Raw genomic sequence first — 20,302 nt, 5'->3', positions numbered from 1 at the left:
TGCTGAAACAGGTTATAAGCAAAATGCACACTCTCTGCTCAGCTTCATCCCCCAAGTCAGAGGAAATTCAGAGAGATATATTGGAGTTTGATGCTCACTGGACTGCAGTCTGCTACAGTAGGGGTCATTAGTGTTTTCTCCTCTTCCTCCTCCCTCTTACTTCCCCACACCCCACAAACCCAGACCTCAAAGGCAGTCCCAGGAACGAGGAAAGCTGAACATTTGACCACTTCATCAGGATAGCTGCTGGTTTAAATTTTTTTTCTCCTCCCTCCAAGATGTCATAGGACCAGTAGAAGCAAATTACCTTGTTCCCATATCTAACTTCAGTTTTAACAATATATGCTTACCAAATAATAATGCTTTAGAAACAGAATCATCATAATTTCTTCTCTCTGTATTATATAAGCATAAGTCACACTAATTGAAGAATCCCAATAACAGAACTTAATTACTTTCCGAAGAATGTGATTGCATTTTAGGACGGATTTAATGGTTTGGAAACTCCTAATCTTAATCATCTGAAACTAGTCTTTCTGTTAACTTCAACTAAATCTTATTTTGGTCTTTGTGTTGAAGCACAAATCCTTCAAATATTCAGACTGTAATCATGCCCTCAGTAAAATATCTTTTCTAGGTTAAGCATTCCATTTTTCAAGCAATGATAACATGATATAATTACAAGGCCTTACACCATCTTGGTCACCTTCCCCTTTATTATTATTATTAGTAGTAGCAGCAGTGGCAGCAGCTGTAGTAGTGAGTAGTAGTAGTAAATAGTAATAAGCAGTAGTAGTAGAAAGTAGTAATAATAGTAGTAGTAGTGTGAAATACTAGTAATAATGAATAGCAGTAGTAGTATATCATAGTAGCAGTTATATAGTGGTTTAAGGTTTGCAAAGTGCTTTTCAAATATTATCTCCTCACAACTGAGAAATAGATGCTGTCATTACTCCCTTTGGCAGATGAGAAAACTGAAGCAGGCAGAAATTGTCACACTAAGGGTCATATATTTAGTAAGGATCTAAAGCAGACTTGTACCTAGAATATAGGGGCTGAAACACGTAACTCCAGATAAAATCAGAATATGTGAGACTCATTTCCCTTGGTAAGTTCTCAGGTTCTATGAAGAATGCCTAATATTAGTTTCCCCCCCCCCTTTTTTTTTGGGGGGGGGTGAAGGACATTGGGAGAGGTGGCCACATCACACAATTTTTAAAACACACTGAGCATTAAAACTTGCAAGCCTTTCTGACATATAACCACCTCTCTTTTCTGCAATTGTGTAATTGCGTTTTGTTTGTGTTTTTTTTTTTTTTTTTAAACTTCACTGAAACTACATTTGTCCCTATTAAACTGCTGGCACATCATTTAAGCCTAATTAAATCTTTTTTGGAAACCTAGTTCCAACACATTTGTTATTTACCACCTCCTTCACACCCCCATCCCTGCTTTTTTCTTTTAAATCCCATTAAGTTGTTTTGTAAATTAAATATTCCTAAACTAACTAGCCTGCCTAGAGCTTGTGGTCAGTCTGATTTCTGCATAATAATTATGTATCTAGAAAAATAAAGGAAATCAGGTAGCTAGTTTTTTTTTTTTTTTCCCACCACTCGTTAGGCATAAATTTTCACTCACCTGGTTGACTGTTGAAGAGTTAATTCCAAGACTGATTTAAATAATCTGCACTTGATTTTCCTCATATACTTGTCTTTTTCATCAGTAAAGAATAAAGAAAAGATCAGAATTCCACATATTTACACGAACTCCTATTATTGTGTAATTCTGCAGCAGTTTCCTGTTGCTGATAGCACAAATTAAACACTCCAGATCCCCTTTGTTTCTGTGTCCTCACTCCTTTCCTTAAACCCTCAGCCTAGTTTGTCACATTTGTAAAGTGGCTACTTCCTTAGCTGTTAACAAAGCTATAATCTGAAGGGGGTCGAAGTGGATTCTCTTTATCCAGTTTGATTACCAAATGCTTTTCTCTCAACAGGAATGTCTAGGATGTTTCTTTCAACAAGATACACTCACCTGGAATAACCAAATTCATTGTGCTTTCTGCGAATCCAAGCAAGATGCAGCTGTCAGAGCTAGCATAGCCAAAGCACCAAAGACAGTTATTTTTCACTTAAAGAGGTATGGATTTTTGGCCATACCTAGACAAATTTGAAAAAATGGAGTGGACCAGAAAATTGGTCTGGACAGAGTTTGGCCAGTTGTTTAATTAACACTTATTTAGTCCTGGAGCAATTCATTGATTCTTGGAATTGAGTATGTTTATCTAGAGGAAATCCTACCTTAAAAGATCTGTATGCAATTAATTATTATTTTAATTCCATTGCCCCATTAGCACAATTTCCCATACCATCCCCTTTGCCACCACAAATTACATATAGTTCTTTCCCAGAAAGGTGGCAGAGGGTTCCAGCTTATCTAAGCATGGGTGGAAAATGAAGCAATTTTAACCAAATAAGTACATAATAAATAAAGGTATAAAATTCTGAGGAAAAAAGGCCAGAGGCTATATGTAAGAGGCAGTGCCTAAATTGGGTCTTGAAGAACTGGATAGTGCTAAGTATAGAGATGGAAAGAAGGGGATTTCCTTATGTACCAGGCATGGGTAATGACATGGAATAAAATATGCAGGTGGGAATACTGGTATCCTCCACACTTATCATAGTTCCTGGAACACAGCATGTTCTTAGTAAATGTTAATGGTTATTCAGTGGGAAAAAATGATTGTCTACTGAGATTTGATTTAACTAACATTTATCTGGGGATTCTTGGGTAATGTCCCCAAGTATTCTGTAGTACACTGGGAAAGATTAATAATTGATAACTTAGAGTTAAATAGCATTTATTATGTGCCAAACACTATGCTAAGCATTTTACAATTTTTAATCTCCTTTGATCCTCACAACCCTGAGAAATAGGTGCTGTTATGATCCTTATTATAAAGATGAAAAAACAGGCTAACAGAAGTTAATTGACTTGATCAGGGTCACTGAGCTCTTAAATTTCCGAGGTTAGATTTAAATTCTGGTCTGATTTCAGGAATGGATTTTTATCTACTGCACCACCTCGCTGTCCCACAAGCCAAATGTGTAGTTAACAATCTATTTGTAGTAACTTTGTTAGAAAAAAGATTAAGAAAGGCACCCAGAAATAGATGGGAACTAGACAAAGTAGATAGTTTCCCCTATTTTGAGAAAATGGTTTGGAAGAGATTCAGTCATTTATTAGTGAGGATTTATGGAATAGCTGAGGGAATGGGAGGGTGGAGCAAACAACATAGTCACAAAACAGGGCTGGTAGGATGGGACTAAGCTAGGGATTAGATTATCACTTAAATTTCATTGCCCTAACAGCACAGTTCTCCATACCATAGATGAGAGGAAAAAGTGGATTCAGCTGGATCCCTATCCAACAACCAAATTCAACAAGAGCAAATTAAGCACTCGGTAGGGTGTCAGGCACTATGCAGGGGTCCTCAAACTTTTTAAATAGGGGGCCAGTTCACTATCCCTCAGACTGTTGGAGGGCCAGACTATAGTAAAAACAAAAAAAATTTGTTTTGTGGGCCTTTAAATAAAGAAACTTCATAGCCCTGGTGAGGGGGATAAACGTCCTTAGCTGCTGAATCTGACCCCTGAATCTGGCATGTGGGCCGTAGTTTGAGGATCCCTGAAAGGTGTGGAGTACAAAATCAGCCCTTGCTTTGAAGGAGCTTCCATTCTAATATCCTGGCTCTCCTAGAGAATGTTTTCCCCAAGGAAAAAAAAAAAAATTTTTTTTTTTTTAAAGTTCTGGCCAAGTTATATAGAGAGAGCTGATTCTAAAAAGAAAAACCTGGGTTCAACACTGGCTTCTGACACAACTGATTGTGTGTTCCTGAGCAAGTCATTTAGCCTCTTAAATTATTGTAAGCAGCTCTAGGCAAGCCTTTTGGAAGGCTTTAAATCTTTTTTTCGTGGAAATCTCCACAACATGTCCAAAAGAGTCTAGACTTCCTGCATGACTACTGAATTTTCGGGTAACTTACCTCTGGGTGTAAAATAATCCCCTAAATTTTTAAAAGATTACATCTATACTACATGGGCACAGAATCCTACTGCATTAGAGTGGAATTACTTTATAGAAATTGTTTTTCTTCCTATTATTAAAGGACTTTCACACAGCAAAAATCAATGTTTTTCCTTATGTACTTTTGTAAATCACTCAATTTTGGTAAATTATTTAAAGAAATTCAAATGGTTTCTGTGACATATATGTGAATAATAACACAACAATATGGGTGACACCGTTCAAAAGGTGACATCAAATGGAACATTTATCATGTATCTAACATTATTTCCACTTCTTAGGTTTGACTGTCAGGGTAGAGTGAAGAGGAAATTAAGAACAGATATCCATTACCCACTCAACAACTTGGATCTTTCTCCTTATATTTATCCACTTTTCCGGAAACATCCTAAATACAGCCTTTGCGGAGTGGTGGTAAGTAATAAGATCAAATTGTTCTAAGTAACACAACTTTAAAGAAAATTACTGGCTCATTGACTATTCTACATCTTGTTACAAAAAGATTCTCATTTAGATTGGGCCTCTTGTATGCTCTGTCCTCAGGTTTCCAAAATCTATACCAACTTCAAATTTACATTCCAACTTGGTCATGGAATCACCTTAAGATTCAGTGAATTGGGTTGGAGAAGGTCCTAGACAGTTTAGAAGTGCCAAGTTGGAGAATGGCTCAACTAGGGCTCTTCCCAGGGCCACTGTACTTAAAAGCAAATATAACGGCAACATTGGAATGGAGTGAGAGATTCTGTGGAAAAGGAAGGTTCTTTCTATCCAGTGTCTCATCTATCATCTTTCCTGAACACGTCTTTAAAAAATTATCTTTAACAGCATTTTGCTGCTCTTACTTCCATGTTTGGAAAACTATTTTGCCTTTATTGTGCAACATGTAAAATCCAATATCCAGTATGCTCAATTTGTCTTTAAGCCTTCGCAAATTGACTTATCCCTCCACTCCATACCAATTTCTCATTACAGATATTGTTTTAAAGAAATTCTTATGTAAAAAAAGTTGCACCTCAAAACTTTAGGGGAGTAATTATGTTATCAAAAGTTTTATTTCTTAAATGCCCATCCCTTCTTGAACTTATGTTTATGTAGTTTTAGCTTATTAGGAAATATGATAAGAACCTTGAACTTGGAACATTTAGATGATCTGTATGTACATTGAAGATCAATCAGAAAACAAGACATCTCGAAATGATTGTTAGGTCATCAGGAAAAAAGTTTTACCCTTAAATGTAAAATATAAAATACATTTGTCTTAGCTACACAATCCTAGCTATACGCCAGCATCTGCCTTAACATTTCCCTCATTAGAAATGTTTTATTACAATTTCAAGATATGAAGTTGCTGTCTTGCCTTTTCAGTGAGACTTCCCTACTCCTTATCACTTCAGTACCATTATTCTGAATTCTTTCAGCATTCATGTTCCAGGGAGTATTTATACCACAGTAATATCTATTTGTTTAAAAGTCTTTGTAAATGATTCCCCACCCCCTTTCACATATTATTTCCTCTCCCTAATGAAATCTCAATGTTCTTTTGAGTCAAGTAGGAAGCAACTTTCTCTTTCATATTCTAACAGCGGTTATTTTCATTAGCTACAAAATATATGCTTCCAAATGTTGCCAACCCATTTCTAAATCTTTCCGTATTTGAAAGACAGTGGACTAAAAACACAAGATATATCAAGTCTTTTAAGCTCCCACTCAACTAATTCTTTATGAATGAGCCAAAAGTTGGAAAATACAGTCGTTTCCTAAACTTAGTACAATATTTTCTTATGGAAAGTCTTCCCCTAGATTTTGTACTTGTGAGAGAATCTTCACGTGGCAAAAACAAAACAAAACCCTAAAAAACAAACTAGCTAAACATCTCTCTTTCCTTCAGAACCACTTTGGTGATCTAGACGGTGGCCACTACACAGCATTCTGCAAGAATACAGTCAACCAGACCTGGTATAGCTTTGATGACACCCGAGTTTGTGAGATTCCAGATTCTGCAGTTCAGACCGCTGCGGCATACCTCCTCTTCTACAGCTGTCAGCCCTTTTCTATACCTACCCCAAAATGCAAGTGCTAGGAAAATGATGTTTTCTGGAAACTGTGAAGCAAGAGATCACAAATCACAGTGGTAGCCGTATGCTTAACATTAAACCTGTGCATCTGATATGACTCCTTGGCATTTTTAAGTCTTTCTAAGTCGTGTGGCCTGACCTGAATCACAAGAGAATGTAATAGAGTGCGAATACCACTAATTTTATAGTGCTCAGTGTTCATACTATTTACTGTCTAGTGCAGAACCGGCAATAGCCACGTAGGCCAAGTTTCCTGCAGCCCGAGTTTCCCAGGTGGCTGGGACAAGAGTAACCTTAGGACCTGCCTAGATGCTTGAGGAATCGCTTCCTTGATGGTACCAAAAGAGCCCCAGATCTGTCATAATTCCAAGATTATATCTGGAAGAGGTCAGAAGTAATCCTGGGAAGAAAACAAGCAAGGCACTGTGCTATGTGCCTTACAATTATCTCATTTGTTACACAATCTTGAGACACGGATGCTATTATTGCCATTTTGCAGATGAAGAAACTGAGGGTGATGGAAGATAAGTGATCAGTCCAGAATCACACTGTTAGTAAAATGAGGCTGGCATTTGAACTTATGTTGATAATTATTTTAGTAGAATTAGTTTCTTTTGTAAAACTATTATACTAAGCAATCCTTGGACTGTTAAAAAAGAGGTTAAGAATTCCTGTTCCAGGTTATGTTCATTTGGCCTATATTGACTTCGCTATCAAAATGGTTATAGAATTTCAAAGATAAAACCTCTTTTTATTTGAACTCACATTCCCACATAAAATTTGGTTTTTTTGGTAACACAAAATGTTATGTTACCAAGAATTCAGCTCAAGGTCCTTTCAAAGCACAAAGTGGGATTAATGTGCAATTTGGCTTTGATTATGGTGGGTTTCCATTGTCTTTTTAAATAAATGAGCACTTTTTACACATTCCAAATTAAAATTATTCCTTTAATTACTTAACATAGCTGTGGCCCAAATTATGAAGGCATCAAGGGGCCACTGAATTGATTCAAATGCTTTATAGCTCTATAATAATGAAATTAAAATCCCATTAATTAGAATATATGCAAAAATACTTGGTATTGTTGGCTTAATCTCTCAAATCTTGAGTCCCAACTCTTCAGTTTAGCCATTCAGTAGGAATTTTGTTAAGATGTTTAGTGACACTTTAAAGGTGTTAAGTTTCCATTTCACTTTTTAGAATAAAATTTAAGTGCATGAATTCAGACCAAAATCAATAAAAAAGTTTATTAATGTTAGATAATCTTAACTGAGTACTCACTGAAGCAAAGCAATTACAACTTCCTGATTCACCATCCCACTTTACAAAGCTTTTTGATTTCTCTCTAGCCTTTAAACCTTCTATAGCATTCCCCTCACCATCCCCATTTTAGCTAAGAACTCTCTTACTGAAAAAATTTAACTCACTTGCCAAGATCATCTTCTTTTCCTCTCCTCACATCACTCACATGCTTACCTTGAAAATCTTCAGGCCCAAATCACATGAAGGCTCTTCTCCTTGCTATGACAAACTCAACTACATGCACAAATAATTTCTTTGCATCATCCCATCTTCTCCACCAGGTTGTGCCCCCTCAATCAATCCTAACTTGACCTATCTATCCTTGCTTGCTATCATTCTGTATCTCTCCTCCCTTTTGTAGCTAAACTCATTACAATCAGTTCTTCCACTTCTTTTTCTTCTCCTCATTTTGTAGTTTGGATCTCAACTCCCAACGTTCAACTGAAACTGCTCTTTTCAGTTACTAGTGACCTCTTAATCGCCAATAAATCCCCAAATTCATTCATCTTGACCTTTCACACAGATGAACGTGCTCTCCTGAATACTCTCCTTTAGGTTTTGTGATATTGCTGTTTCCCAGGTCCTTAATTGGCTTTTGCTGGATCTTTCTCTAGGTCATATTAATTATAAATGTCTCCCCAAAAATCTGTCCTAAGTCGTCCTCTTCTATTTGGTGATTTCATCAGCTCCCATGGGTTCAATTATCTCTAAGTAGGAGATTTTTAAATCTATAGAATTTTCTTTAGTGTCTCAAAAGTCTTAGTGAAGTTTAAAGGAAATACATAATAAATTTTTACCAAATTAAACACTGCACTAAGGCTTTTGGGAAGCCAGTCCTTTCTCCTGACCACTAGTTTCACGTCAACAATGGCTGCCTACTGAACAGCCCAAACTGAATATCCCATAGATATAGCAAACTCAAGATGTCCCAAACTGAATTATTTATACTTTATTTAAAAATTCAATTTTATTTTCAATTCTGAATTCTTTCTTTCCACTTCCTTCTCCTCTCACTAAGAAAAAACAAAATCCAATACAAACACATAATCATACAAAACAAATTCAACACTGTCAAAACCATGTGAAAAAAAAAAAAGGGAAAAGAATATATATTTCAGTCTGCATTCTGAATCCACAAGTTCTCTAGTTGGAGTTAGATAGCATATTTCATCTAGAGTCCTTTGGAATGATGGTGGGTCAATGTGTTGATCAGGGTTACTAAGTCCTTTACAGTTGATTTATCTTTACAACACTGATGTTATCATATACATTGTTTTCCTGATTCTGCTCAATGCCCATTTATATTAGTTCATTCAAGTCTTCACAGTTTTTCTGAAACCATCCTTTTTATCATTTCTTACAGCACAATTGTATTCCATTATATTTATGTATCATAACTTAAGCTACTCCCCAATTGATGGGCATCACTTCAGTTTATAATCCTTTGCCACCACAACCTATTTTTGTATATTTGGGTACTCTCTTGGGGGCATGAACCCAGCAAAAGTAATTTTGGGTCAGAGTGGGCACAGTTACAAATTGCTTTCCAGAATGGTTAACCTAGTTCACAGCTCCATCAACAGTGCTTTAGTGTAACTGTTTTCCTATGGTGCCTCCAGCACTTGTTCTTAGAACTCATTGCCTTTCTCCCAAAACCTTCCACTCTTTTTATCTTCCTACACAATTGTCAAAGGCACTACTACATTCGTAGTCACCCAATTTTGTAATCTGTGTCACATTCGCCCCACATATCCAATCTGTTGTCAAGTCCTGGCAGTTGCTACTTTCATATCTCTTATGCATGTTCCCTTCTTGTCACTCACATAGCTGCTGTGATGATAACAGTCTCTCATCCTATCATAACTATCTATTGCAGCCGCCCAATGGATGGTGTCTCTACATGCTAATACAATAACACTGGTTTTTAGTTCTCACTCATATGACATGCCATTTCTAGACTTCATGTCTATTTTCTTCATGCTATCCATCTGTAATGTTCCCACTTTAACCTTTGGGCTTTCTTAAAAATTCTGTTTAAATCCTGCCTTCTGCAAGAGTTCCTTCCAGGTCTCATCCCCCAGTACTATCTTCCCATTCTTGTCCTCAACTAGTGACTGCCCCCCCAATATAAGGGTCTTCTCTCTGAGATTACCTCCCACTTGTACTAGATATATCATATATATTCATAGCTGTTTGCATGTTCTTCCTGCTAATCAGAAGGCTAGTTTCTTAAGGGAATGGATTATGTAACATATTTCAAAAGCGTTAGTGAAGTTATAAACTAATAAAACTAAAAAGCTCCATTAAGTTTTTTTTGGGACAACTTCTATTTTTGGGGACAACTTTATTTCTAGAGGCTAGCACACTATTTGGCACATAGTAATTTAATAAATGCTTCTTGACCAAATGACATTAACAGATTACATCTCACTGATTTCTTCCAAAGATGATAATTCTATTGACTAAAAACCATTCTATCCATATTGACCTTTAGATCACATTTAGATGGTGCTTTAAGATTTGAAACACTTTACTTATATGATCTCACTTCATCTTTTTGACAAACCCAGTCAAATATGTGTGATTATTATCCCTAATTTGTGGATAGGAAAAGTGAGTCAGAGAGAAATTAAGTGATTTGCCCAAGGATCATTCAACTAATAAGATTTTGAGGTAGAATTTAAACTTAGGCCTTTTTTATTCTAAGTTCATTATACCATATATATGAAACTACCTCATTTTAAACACTTGTCTTTAGTTTCTTTTCACACTTGATTTCTAAAGACATGCTAGAAAGTCTTAACTCTACATTAATATAATTGCCCATGGACTTGAGACAAATAATTGCTTTACTCCTTGCTTTTTTCAGTTAGACTTGCTATTATAGTTTCAGTAGTGTCAAACTCAAAAGAGAAATGGGGATTACTAAAGAACACAAAAGGATTCCTGCATATTACATGTTGATTTAGTTTTAAAATATAATACTATTTTGTTATATTTTGTTAAATATTTCCAAATTACATTTAGATCTGTTTCAGGCTATACTCAGGAGTGTTGTGGGCTGCATGTTTGACAACTGTGGTCTAAACAGACTATTAGCTGCGTGAAGGCAGTAAGATAAAACATATGAAGTTGATGCTTATGATTCTTCTGTGTTACATCAGACAACAGAAAACTTCAATCAAGACAGAACACTTTACAGCATTTTGGGATTTAAAATAATTTCCTCATTGGGATTTTAATGCAGGTGTACATGAAATTTATATATTAAAAAATTAAAGAAAAGTTTCATTTCTCTTTTAGAATAAAGTTTAAGTGCACAAATACATCCCAAAGCCAACATAAAAATAGCTTTGCTTTGTTGTGTCTCTAAAAAGCATTTTAGTTATTAAGAACAGGCAAAGAAAATGCAATCCTCTGAGTTCTAGGCTTCACGAAAGGTTTTTTTTTTTTTTTTTTTTTTAAATTATATACATAGGTCTGATGTGCAAGTATGCAATAAATATATACACATACATTCCTACCTGCTTTACATCATTCTAGAGTATTCACAGTAGAATCAAGCTGAGGATTAGAAATGTGAAAAGGCCATTACAGTGAAAAGAAAAAGTATACAATGGGGTTTAGGCCAGGATAAGAATGCTTAAATGGACTGCAAATAATGAATTATAATTAATTTGGGAGTAGACTAAAAAAAGTTGTTTTGAAATAAGTAGAATCTATAAAGGATGCTTACTGTAATATTTATTAGATGTTGTCAGCTTCCTGATAAAGTAGTAGCACTGACTTGAAATATTTAGTTTCAGTAACACAGCTCTCACTCTTATGTCTTTTAAATGGTTGTGTATAACTACTCTGCGTCTTATGCATTTCTAGAGTTGTGCTGCTGTGCCTTTAAAAAAGAGCTAGCTTTCTACAAACTCTTCTTATGTAGCTACATCTGTTACTCGCTGTTCCAATGATGTGTAAAAGAGGATGTACGCTGCTGAGGATCTCACAGAGGACACTGAGATGTCAGACACCTCATGATCATCAAATTTAAACCATCGTTGTCTTGCAGCATTTTTACAGTAGGCAGTGTAGTGTCCTCCATCCAGTCCACCATAGTGATTCTGTAATCAAGAGACATGAAACCAATTAGGAAAATTCATAATTCAAAGCCTTAAAAGTTTTCTCACTGAGTAAGAATATATGCTTATTAAAACCATTAAAAACACAGAATTTTTTTGGTTTTGTTTTAAAGCAAAGGTTTCAATTTAAACTTTATAAATAAAATACTTACTGATACCGAAAACAGATTGTATCTCTTCAAATTATTCTTTGGACCAATAACATATTGTGATAAGTCAAGATTTTCCAACGGAAAATCTACAGATGTTTGTAGTTTTTGTTTCCATCTTCCATCATAGGAAAAACTGCAGAATATAACATTATAACAGTTAAATAAAGCACCGAGGTTCATGGGAATATTGTTATAAGCCTTTCTATGCACTTACCATGTATTATGTCTATATTATACTTATCTATGTCTGCACTGTATTCCTTCTCCCCAATAAACTTCTATAAAAGTATGGGCTTTGTCATAACCTATTTTCGTTTTTCCCAATACCCATTTCACCCTGCACGCAGCAAGCACTTAACTAGCTAGCTAAACTGAATTTAGTTTAGATGCTAGGCAGACAATTTTTGAAATTTTTTGAAAATTTTTGAAAATTTTCATTTCCTGCATTGTCAGTCACCCAAAGAACAGAAAGGGGAACATCATCAAACCATGATTTCTTAGAAGGAACTGAAGGCTACTCATTGTCCATGCTTCCTTCTTCAGGAGAATAGTTCAAAATTGCTGGCAGGGACACCAAATCCAAGTCCAAGCATAGTCTTCCCACCTCTCCTTTCCCTTTCAACTCTAGTTCACCTTACTCAATGAAGAACTACTCTGATAAAATGTCTTGCTATACATATTGGGTACTCAGAAGGCAAGCTGCTCAAGTTCAAATGACGTGAATTTTACTGACAAGTAAAATATAGTTGTGGATATTAAAAAAAAAAACAACTCTTTTTTGAATACAAGGACCATTTACACAGCATCTACAAAACATTCTTTATAGAACTTAGCATAATGTTATGGGAATTTAGACCAAGAAATAATTCTGATACAATTGTATTTTATGAAAGCAATGTTCAAGCATGTGTACTTGGGCTTCCAACTTGAGCCAATTCATCCCTCCTTTGGTAACCTAGTCCCTTGTCCTTGGGCTGCTCACCATTTAAATGTTGAACTTGGTGCACATATCCAACTGGCATAGCCCCTTACAGTTCAGAGCTGTGGAACTTGAGACCTGGCCTCAAACTGTCCTGGTGTGTGCGCTACTCCACTACCCCACTGTAACTTTTGTTCAATTAAATCCTCTATTTATTATCATAGAAAGTCCAAGTGAATCTCTAAAATGTGGTAATCTAGGGCAGCTGGATAGCAGTGGATAGAGCAGCAGCCCTTAAGTCAGGAGGACCCGAGTTTAAATCTGGCCTCAGACACTTAACATTTCCTATCTGTGTGACCCTGGGCAAGTCACTTAACTCCAAATGCCTCAGCAAAACAAATAATGAAATGAAATAAAAAAAAAAAAAAATGTGGTAATCCTTATCAAACTGTAAAACACATGTATATCCCTCTCCCTGTAGGGAATTTTTAATTTCCACTGTCCCCATTAAGAGTAATAATGAACTCGAACACACACACACACACACACACACACACCCCTACTGTACCGAGTGATTCTGTACCATGCTACATGTCATAAAAAGTTAAAAAAATTCATTCAAGCTGTGGAACTACATATGCTTCAATATCCTATATGAAGCTGCCTGATTTAAACTCTAGGAAAAACCTACATTGTATGCACAAAAAGGGTATAAACTGTGCATGTCCTTTGACCCAGTCTAGCATGACTAGGTTTATATCCCAAAGAGATTTTTAAAAAGGAAAAAGACTTATAGGTACAAAAGTATAACAGCTCATTTTGTGGTGACAAAGAATTTAGGAAATTGAGGGAATGTTCATCAATTGGGCAATGGCTAAACAAGTTTTAACATGATTATGATGGAATTTGGTATGATATAAAAAAATGACTTGTGGAATGATTTTCTTTTTTAAATAAAATAGCTTTTTATTTTTTAAAGATAGTTTCCAACATTCACCCTTGCAAAACCTTGTGTTCCAGATTTTTCTTCCTTCCTCCCCTAGACAGAAAGTAATCCATATGTTAAATGTGTGCAATTCTTCTATATGTATTTCCACAATTGTGCAGCACAAGAAAAATCAAATAAAAAAGAAGAGAACAAAAAACAAGCAAACATCAAAAAAAGTGAAAATACTATGTGGTGATCCATATTCAGTCCCCCAAATTTCTCTTTCTGGGTGCAAATGGCTCTTTTCACACAAGACTATTGGAATTGGCCTGAGTCATCTCATTATTAAAAAAAGCCAAGTCCATTAGAATTGATCATCTCATAATCTTCTTGTTGCCACATACAATGGTTTCCTGGTCCTGCTCATTTCACTTAGTATCAGTTCATGTAAGTCTCTCCGGGCTTCTCTGAAATCATCCTGCTGATAGTTCCTTACAGAACAAAAATATTCCCTAATATTCATAAACCATAACTTATTCAGCCATTCTCCAACTGATGGGCATCCACTCAGTTTCCAGTTTCTTACCACTACAAAAAGGGCTGCCACAAACATTTTTGCCATGTGGATCCTTCTCCTTTTTTTATGATCTCTTTGGGATACAGACTCTACTAGGATGATTTTAGAAAAACCTGGAAAGATTTACATGAACTAATGCAAAGTGAAGTGAACAAAATCAGAACATTATACACAGCAACAACAATGATCAATGTGAATAACAGCTATTTTCAACAATACAAATGATCTAAGATAATTTCCAAAGCCTCTATTATCCACCTCCAAAGAAAGAACTGATAGAGTGGGAATTTTTAAACTTTTTCTTTTTTGATCTGGGTTTTCTTTCACAAAATGACTATGATGGAAATTTCCTTTGTATAACTGTACATGTATAAGTATATTAAATAGCTTAGCTTCTCATTTAGGAATGAGAAGAAGGGAGAGAATTTAGAAGACAAAATTTTAGAAAACAATTAAGTAAATTGGAATTTTAAAAAAATTTATATAAGATTCAAAGTTAAGACTTGGAAACATGGACTGGCCATTTAAGGTAAATTTAATACCTTCTATCATAGATGTATGGTTTTATGATGAATTATAATATATGCAAAATCTTGTGAACTTAATGCCAAAAATGTAAAAAATGGGATTTATAGAAAAAGGACATATTTATTGCATATTGAAATTTTTGAGGAAGAAAGGTTTAAGGTTTATTTAAGTAATACATTTAGCTATTTTACTTTGTCTCAATTAATTTACATGCCAGTGTACATGCTGAAGGGCAATTCAAGTAATAATAATAATGACAGCTAGCTTTTATATAGTATTCTTGTGTGGGGTACTCTTCTAAATACTTTACAAATATTTCATTTGAACCTCACAACCATCTTGGGAGGAAGGTGTGCTCTTATCAAACTCATTTTACAGTTGAGAAAAACTAGGCAAACAAAGGTTAAATAACTTGCTTCAGATTAGACTTAGCAAATGTTCTGAGATTGGATTTGAATTCAGATCTTACTGACACCAGGCCTGATATTCTAATCACTGTACCACCTAGCTGCTTCAAGTCAACACAAGAGAAACATTTTCATTTTTCTGGTCTCTTTGGATGATCTGAGAGATAAACTTGCTCCCATTTTCTTACCGTTTCAGATGCACTAGAAGAACAGGTGGCAACTTCCAGATTTCTATTTTTTTCATTGAGTCTCTTCGAGTTTTGCAATGACTACAGTAAAATCTGTTGTTATCTGTGAGTTTTTCCTCTTTGGAAAATAATCTAAGGCAATCCTAGGAGAAAAAAAGTTACCTCAAAGTTTTAAGATAACAAGCATCATAAAAAATTCCTTTTATATCAGCTATCTAGGTTACAGTGCAGATACCAGGGTATACCACTTCTGCTTCAAGATTATGGAATATAAAATCAATATTGTATATTTCTAAATCGAAATTGTATTTTCAGATGTTTTAACTTGGAAAATAAGGAACAAATCTGAAAAATATGCCAAATCAAAGGAAAAAAAGTCTTAAAATAAGACAAACTTCTAATTCTTTTCCAATCGCTGAAGGTCTATGTAAAATAAAAAACCTTTTTAGCAGTAAATTTCAAATATATAACACTCTTTCTGTGCTTTTAAGCAGTTTCCTCAGAATTTCATGAGATTTTAAAATATATACAACTAGCATTTTAGTTAATGTTATCTTTTAATCTGAGGCTTACCTGTAATGTACATTTACTTGTGGATGCTAGTGGTAAAGACAAATACATAAAAGCCTCAAATGTCCTAGATTTTTTGTGACAGGTGAGGCACTGTACTGTGGATTTGAACTGGCCCTGAAAAAGTGCAACGATAATTGACTCATTGAGCTGCTTGTGCTTCTGCCAGGCATGTTCAGCTGCTTTGAAATCATCAAGATGATCATTATTTTCCTCTTTATGCCTCTTTCGGTTATCAGCCTAGAAATGAAATATTTAAATTCTTATTAACCTAAGAATGCTCGTTACTTGAACATGTAGATTGAAGACTTATAAATGCTACTCAACAACACTGATGAGTTCTCAAAGACTCTTGCTTTCCTCTCTCAGGTGACAGAAGATGCTGACACTAAATGAAGGGATATGAAAAACACTCAGCAAAAAGCTAATTCCTCACTATCTGAAATGACAACATTGGACATATTCTCTCCAAGGATACCTCCAATTTTATAATCTAATAGTCAAAAATACTGGCCTGTCCTCATTATTTAAAATTCACATTTAGATTATAGCTTTGACAAACAACTGTTACATGGTTTTTCCTACTAAATCTAAAATGCCTGATTTGTGAAGAGAACTCTTCCATCAAACAACTGGATGAAAGTTGTTGGTTTGTTGTTTTAAAGATGATGATGATGATGATGATGATGATGGAGATTCTGTGTGAAACTGACAAGTTTCATTCTTAGGTCATAACATCCAAATTTATATATAGTATAAAGGACTCAATTATATGGCAACAGATAATACAATGTAATATAAAGTCAGAAAAACAAATCTGAACACAAGTACTTTAGGAGACATGGAATGTAACTGCTTTGGGGGAAAAGTAAATGAGGGCAGTTCACAGTCAAATATGATCAAGATTTTAGTGAAAATTTTCTGCATTCAGGATTTAAAAATATACATCTAAACATTGATATGGTGTGTACATATAGGCCTACAGTTGTTTTTCCTCCGACTTGCCATTTCATTAGTATAGGGAGTGAGTAATGCCAATAAGCACTTTGCAACATTCAAAAGTAAAACTCCTTACTTTATTCAAGTCTTCATGGAGTCCGTCCATTAGGAACAGAAGCAACTCTTGTGAGTCTTGCTGGCTGTATCCTGAGAACTGGTCATTGATCTTTCCAATTGTGATTTTAAAATCCTTTGGACTGATATATCTATATTGTCCTGTCCACAGAGCCTTCATAATTATCCCAAACTCCTCAGCCACTTCCCCTTTATGCCCTAATAAATTTGACCTTTGCAAACAAAATAAAAATTATAAGTAACAAAGAATACACAGGAGTAAAAAGATGTTACAAATATCAAATGATTCAAGTATTTTAAATAAATTTAGTAAAATATTTTTAAAGTATTTACTATGCAGATAAAAATAAAAAAATATTTATATAGTACAGATTACATATCAATCACTATGCTAGAAATTTTACAATATTTTCCTCACTAATCCTCACCAACAACCCTGGGTGTTAGGTGCTATTATTAGAACTATTTAAGGATAAGAAAATGGAGGCAAACAGAGGTTAGGTGGCTTGCCCAAATTTACAGTTATTGACTGTCTGAGGATGGGTTTGCACTCAGGTCTTTGTGACTCCAGGCCTTGCGCTTTGCTCTGGGGACCACAGAGTTCTCTGGGTAAGGGGGAATTTATACCTTAATACTAGAACACAGGGGTCCCTCAAACTACTGCCCACGGGCCAGATACAACAGCTGAGGACATTTATCCTCCTCACCCAGGGCTATGAAGTTTTTTTATTTAAAGGTCCACAAAACAAAGTTTTTGTTTTTACTATAATTTGGCCCTCCAACAGTCTGAGGGACAGTGAACTGGCCCCCTATTTAAAAAGTTTCAGGATCCCTGCTCTAATAGGACATGACAACATGAAGAAAAATAGGAGACTGAGTCAGATAGGCAGGTCAGCTTTGAATGCAGAGGGCTGTGGATGCCATGTAAACAAATTCAGATTTTACTTCTGAGGCAGCAGCAGAGAGCTTTCCCCCACTGCCAGGTATATCTGATTCATGATATCAGCATTCATGAACAAGACTCTCTATCTGTCCATCCCTCACCTTTGGAATACTCTACTTTCTCCTCTCCACCTATTGCCTTTCCTGGTTTTTAAGTCACAATCAAAGGAAGCCTCTCCCAACCCTTCTGGATGCTAGCACCATTCCCTGCTATCTTATATAGAAATAGGTTGTACAAATTGGTTTCCTTGCTGATTCCCTCCTTAGGCTGGGAGATCTCTGAGGACAGGGACTGTCTTTTGCTTCTTTTTATATCCCCAACATTTAGAATAGTGCCTGGCACAAAGGAGCTACTGAATAAATGTTCACTGACTGACTGACTAGAAGATTTTGGGCAGAGGAGGAATTTGATCAAAGACATCTGTGATATAATGGAGGTGGAAAACATCTCATTCAGAGGACCTGGGTTCAAATCCCAATTCCCCATGGACAAACGTCTGGGTGGTCATTTCTGTGGGCTTTGGTTTTCTCATCTTTAAAAATAATACAACTGAACCCAGCAATGCCTACAGGCTCTTTCAACTCTAGATTTGTGCCCTAATTTCCATCTGAGAAAAAAAAAAAAAAGCCTAGTACTGAAACATCTAAACAAGTTGTCAACTTCAATACAGATGATTTTTAGAACAAAAGAAAAAATTTAAAGCAAAAACTTAACTTTACCCCCAATCTGACAGACTTGAATTTTGTGCCAAACTTTATAATTAGCTTTGCATAATTTAGGCCTAATTCTCCTTCTACCTGCCTGATGGATAAGAGACAGGCCCCCTACTGCGCTTGGCCAAACTCTTCCTCTCTTCCATATTCCTCTACTTCTGCTCATCTTCCACATTTCTAATCCTCTTTCAAAAGAGAAAAAAATGAAAGTTCATAATACATTTTTAAACTCTTTTTTCAAAAGTCAGAGGTTTTTCTATTTTTTTTTTTATTTAAAGAAGAATGTTCTCTAACATGACATCTAGATCTATATGAAATTTGGTTCCATTTGTGTAAAGTAATAGAATACCTTACAAACTTAACAACCAACAAAATAATTTCATTCCAGAACAGAATAAAAGAAAAATTGTTTCAGTATTCTTTACCTGTTAATGTCATCCTGATAAAAATTCCTGTTGAAATAATCAGCCAAATGAGGAGCATTACATAGGCACTGTAATATTGAATTCATATAACAAGTGTTCCCTAAATTTCGAAGTCCAGTGAGAGCTGGCCCTGATCCTCCAAACACAGGATTGAGATTACGAATCTGAGAGGCAGAGAGCCTTGAGATTTCAGCTTTGGGATAGCATGCTGGCCTATAAAGAAAAGTTAAGGTCATTGAAATTATGTAAATCTGTAAGTAAATTCAGGTGTCATGATAAGTCTAATGTAAATTCAATGATGATTCAAACGGCAATGAATTTGGCAACCTATGGGCAATCTGAGCAGTGGATTAAACAGTTACAAAAGAAAAAGACACCCACCATGAGGCATGAGGAGTCAGATATTTGACTTCTCTGCATCTAATTGTGTTCTAGGACCGTCACTTTTCCCACAACAGGATAACCTCAAATTGCAATCTGGGATTACTAGTATCAAAAAACCTGTGAGGACTTTCAGGAAGAGCAATGTACTCAAGAGATGAGATAGAATAGTTCCAATATTGGGAGTTTGCCTTCAAGATCCTCTAGCCCTAGAAAGAAAGCTGAATGCCACTTGAAGAATTTTGTTCCAGTATTAACTATCTAAGAAAGACCAAGGGAAATAAGCTATCCTACCAATACTATTACTGGCACCTCTTAATATCATTTAAGAAGAGTTCTGTTGAAAGCTAGGTAATAAGAAAACGAGAATTTACATTGTACCAAAAAGGAAAGGATGTGGAAAAATTAGGACACTAATATACTGTTAGTAAAAAGTTGTAAACTAGTCCAAACATTCTGGAGAACAATTTGGACCAATACCCAAAGGTCTATAAAATAAGGCATAAATCTTTTGATCCAACAATACCAGTTTTAGATTGTATCCCCCCCCCCCAAAAAAAAAATCAAAGAAAAGAGAAAAGGATTTATTTGTACAAAAATATTTTTTATGAACTCTTCCTCTGGAGGCAAAGAATTGGAAATTAAGGGAAAGTCCGTTATGGCAAATGAATATAATGGAATATTATTGTCCTAAAGGAAATAATGAGCAGGCTGATTTCAGAAAAGCCTGGAAAACTTACATGAACTAATGCTGAGTGAAGTGAGTAGAACTACAAGAACAGTAACAGCAAGATTATATGATGATCAACTATGACACTTTGTTCTTCTCAGCAATACAGTAATCCAAGACAATTGTTAATGCACTTCTGGATGCCATCCACATCCAGAGAGAGAACTATGGAG

The 20,302-nt window shown here is 35.4% G+C and overlaps 2 protein-coding genes across 16 annotated transcripts in view; one reads left to right on the top strand and one right to left on the bottom strand.

Annotated features, from left to right (window-relative positions):
* Positions 1–6,253, top strand: part of USP50 (ubiquitin specific peptidase 50) — a 28,704-nt gene extending 22,451 nt beyond the window's left edge. For all 14 annotated transcript variants that reach the window (XM_023499774.2, XM_023499773.2, XM_012545415.2 and 11 more), the window contains 3 exons: positions 1,997–2,139; positions 4,368–4,500; positions 5,975–6,253. In XM_023499774.2, coding sequence (XP_023355542.1) covers positions 1,997–2,139; positions 4,368–4,500; positions 5,975–6,166 — 468 coding nt within the window. In that variant the 3' untranslated portion in view covers positions 6,167–6,253. The remainder of the gene's footprint in view (positions 1–1,996; positions 2,140–4,367; positions 4,501–5,974) is intronic.
* Positions 6,254–10,832: 4,579 nt separating this feature from the next.
* Positions 10,833–20,302, bottom strand: part of USP8 (ubiquitin specific peptidase 8) — a 105,434-nt gene continuing 95,964 nt past the window's right edge. The window contains exons 15-20 of one of the 2 annotated variants that reach the window (XM_003755930.4): positions 19,019–19,231; positions 16,939–17,149; positions 15,867–16,103; positions 15,294–15,436; positions 11,747–11,879; positions 10,833–11,576 (exon numbers count right to left, since the gene is read on the bottom strand). In XM_003755930.4, the coding sequence (XP_003755978.1) occupies positions 11,391–11,576; positions 11,747–11,879; positions 15,294–15,436; positions 15,867–16,103; positions 16,939–17,149; positions 19,019–19,231 (1,123 nt within the window). In that variant the 3' untranslated portion in view covers positions 10,833–11,390. The remainder of the gene's footprint in view (positions 11,577–11,746; positions 11,880–15,293; positions 15,437–15,866; positions 16,104–16,938; positions 17,150–19,018; positions 19,232–20,302) is intronic. The other variant, XM_031955180.1, reaches the window with a different exon arrangement.

Source organism: Sarcophilus harrisii, chromosome 2 (assembly GCF_902635505.1).
Source record: "Sarcophilus harrisii chromosome 2, mSarHar1.11, whole genome shotgun sequence".
NCBI classification, from domain to species: domain Eukaryota; kingdom Metazoa; phylum Chordata; class Mammalia; order Dasyuromorphia; family Dasyuridae; genus Sarcophilus; species Sarcophilus harrisii.
Note: the sequence above shows the minus strand (reverse complement) of the source record. Positions and strands in the feature narration are given on the sequence as shown.